The sequence below is a fragment of the Morone saxatilis genome, unplaced genomic scaffold, assembly GCF_004916995.1.
Source record: "Morone saxatilis isolate NCDOM2014 unplaced genomic scaffold, NCSU_SB_2.0 Contig8, whole genome shotgun sequence".
Taxonomy (NCBI): domain Eukaryota; kingdom Metazoa; phylum Chordata; class Actinopteri; family Moronidae; genus Morone; species Morone saxatilis.
Window position 1 is genome coordinate 5069542 of NW_023340257.1, and position 3299 is coordinate 5072840.

At 42.2% G+C, this 3299-nt stretch overlaps 1 protein-coding gene across 1 annotated transcript in view; it reads right to left on the reverse strand.

Moving 5' to 3' along the window:
• LOC118341777 (solute carrier family 25 member 36-A-like) overlaps positions 1 to 3299 on the reverse strand; it is a gene marked incomplete at its 3' end in the record, with an annotated part of 9979 nt that overhangs the window by 571 nt on the left and 6109 nt on the right. The window contains 2 exon segments of the mRNA XM_035680152.1: positions 391 to 457; positions 2037 to 2137. Of these exon segments, the coding sequence (XP_035536045.1) occupies positions 391 to 457; positions 2037 to 2137 (168 nt within the window).

A 3299-nucleotide genomic window follows, 5' to 3' on the forward strand; every position in this document is an offset into this window, starting at 1 on the left:
CAAGAATGGTAACAAGTTAAAGGACTAACTGTTCTGAACATGACCACGTTCACTGAAACAACTAAACACAACAACTCCTATATTAAATTACAGCTGGATCATTACTGTTTGTGTTTAAAACACAAAGTGTGCATGAGAAGAGAAGGGGGGGGGGGGNNGGGGGGCACAGGGAGTTGGACAAGTGTGGAGGTGCAGAGATCCACAACAGATCTTTTTGTACAGCTGGTTTTATGATATGAAGGAGAATCCCTTTAGTTGTCCCTTTAAGAGCACACAGTGACATGACGTGAGAGTTCCTTTGTGGTCATGTGGATTTGCATGAATGAAAAACATGTCAACGGGCACATAATAGCGCATCAGCTCACACCCTAGTGACACTGTCGTATTTACCTTGCATCCAGCTGTAGACGGGTCTTTATGAGCCATATTGGATTGGTTGCTGTGATGGCTGTAAAACCTGAGGAAGAAAAAAAAACAGGATTACATTTTGTTCAAATCTAAAATACTACTAATCAAGCTGCCAGCGGTACAATAAAGTGTCCACAAACTAACACTTTAAGTAAGATGTAAATGTTCTTTAAGCTGCATTCATTTTGGTAGTTATAACAATGTAGAAATGTTCTTTTAATAAAATGACAAGTCACAAAGGCAGCTTAGAGAGAGAAAGCTAGCCTCTCTATACACTATCCTATGTGTGCTAGTAGGGAAGCAACTGAGTGCTATAAAAATGAAATGTCGTGCAAACAGCTGTGAAAAATCTAAATAAAAAAACCTTCTTATGCAATGGCCTAGATGGTAATGGTGTAGAGGACAGGCAGGCAGAGAAAGAAAGAGAGTAACCAGATATAAAAAGAAGCACAGATCTGTGGTGAGTACTCACGCAGACCCAAGTAACTCCTCACAGATGCAGCTAGAGACCCCTGGTGGTGTGGGGGTCTCATGCCCTTTGCGAGAGGAGAGCTACGGTAGAGTTAAAGCCTAAAACAGACACAGGCTTGTGTGTAGCAAAATGACCGGCATGCAACCATTTTACTTCCCATTGTCCCACTAACACATGATTTAACCCACCATATACCCAACCTCACGTGAAATGATCATCCCCCACCAAGACAGCAGAAGGGACAGAATACAGCTCAGGTCTTGTTAGTTTAAACGAAAATCCCTTAATATATAAATATAAACAATAGTTAACTGCTATGTAGCCTGCTAAAACTATTAAACAATCAAACACACACAAATGACACCAAGTTCTGAGGATGGTTTGGACATGTGTGCAAATTACAGCTTGACCAATCCTGCATTTGCGAGGTGGATAAGTGGTAGAAAGTAAGTACGACCATTGTTAGCCATGGCAGACGCCAGCCCTAACCTCTGCTGTAGGTATCGTGTATCGAGATTAATCGCTGCACTGTCATCACCTGTCACACTGCAGAATATGTGGGGAGATATGTGCTGACAAATGCTGACCTTGACTAGGGATTGTTGAAAGGTCTTAGTCGTGGTGTACTAAAAGCAGCGCTACATTGAACCTGACTGACCCACATTTTAAGGGCTCGGCATTCCAAGCTGGTTCAGAGTGACATGATGCTCTCATGTCAAGATAACCTACCCTTGACAAACAAAGTGTCAGACAATATTATTGAATCTAGTATTTAAAGCTGGCCTTTTCACATGCTTGTTTTTTCCATTGAGCTGTTTTAAGACTGCTGACTAGTATATCTGGGCGAAAGGTGAGGGGAAACTGGATAAGCTTGTTTTTGAATACACAGGGTCTTCACGATGAGGGCGGTGCACTTGGTTTGTGAAATAATTTACGATTTCACAACACAAACTGGTCCTACCACTGCTTACAGTTTACCCTAAAGTACATAGATTACACGAGCCTGATCCTATATGTAACGCCACTGTTTATCTAAGCTTGCCGGCACTGAATCAGACCTCCATTTCTGACAAGCGTGATGGAAACGTTCGCTAGGTTCCGTCGTGTTAAAAAGCCTTGCATGGCCGTGAACCTGTTACCTTACATATATAGTTACCTGCCATTCCAGCCGACACCATGTGTACCTGTGTGGAGTCGGGTTCCAACACACCGTTCAGTTTCTCTTTGGCAGTGGAGTAAGCAGCAAAGTAGATCGCTCTGTTGGGAGTGAAAAGACAAAAAGGGTCGGTATATGTTACACCAGTACAAGGCAAAACATGTTATATATGCAGTGTTTTGTGTTTTAGTGTAAGGGTTAATTAGTCTCAGCCAACTATGTGCCTCAGGTAGAGATGTAGCTTATTAATTACACTACATTAACAAGTAAAACTGTCCCCTTGTCAGGTTCAGCTTAATGAGCTTTAAAAATGTATTAAGTGTACAGCCGAGAGCAGAACCAACAGTCTCAGCAAATCAGCCTAGTTAGACAAAGAGACTATTCAGTACAAAAAGCACACGACTTCATTTGTTTTCACTAATTAAAAAGGTCATAATGATCATGTTCCTTCTTGTGGCTAAATACAAGTGTGTTTTTCCTCTGGTTAATGATACTTGAAGCTCATCAGTCACACTATAAGACAGTGTCTGTGTGTACATTAATCTTTCAATCTGCGTCACAGCTCAGGAAGCCTTGTTGTCTTCACCTCCACGTCCCACTGCAATAGCATTCATTGATGTAAGATGCTAACAAAACACTCTACATACGCCTAGCACTGGCACCTGCTTGCTGCAGCATTAGCCGCCGCCCACTGCCATTAGCTCCCACTTTGTGCCTATCACTACCACTGAGGGGTAATTAATGATCATGACTGTAATTACCTAACTGCAGCCAGTAACATTATTTCCAAGACACAGAACAAATACTGTCTGAAAAGCTGCTGCTGTTGCTGTGTTTCAGAGCAGAAACTGCTGAGAAAGCCAGGAAGATGAATGAGACCTAAATGAGCATCTATCCCTAATGCTTCTTTGTCACCAAGTAACCTCAAGGAGCCCTGTGGTGGTTACATAATACCAGTTTCTCACAGCCATGTCTACCTGAAAAACAAGGCCCAGAAACAGTACTGAGCCACTAACACACATCAGATGGGACTGAAACAGCAACCATTGTGTAACAGTTGATATTAAAGCAATGTTAGAAAAGGATAAGATAGGGCAACCTAGGCCTTTGTTTAGTTACGGCCCTAACGTAAAGAACTCAATCCTAAGCACGGGAGTAACTGATACAATTAAAAATGAGTTTCTTTAAGTGTCCATGCCAGCCAGAGAGCTTGCACGATCCCAGTAACCTGGAAAGGAGTCACCTAACTGGAAAACAGCTATC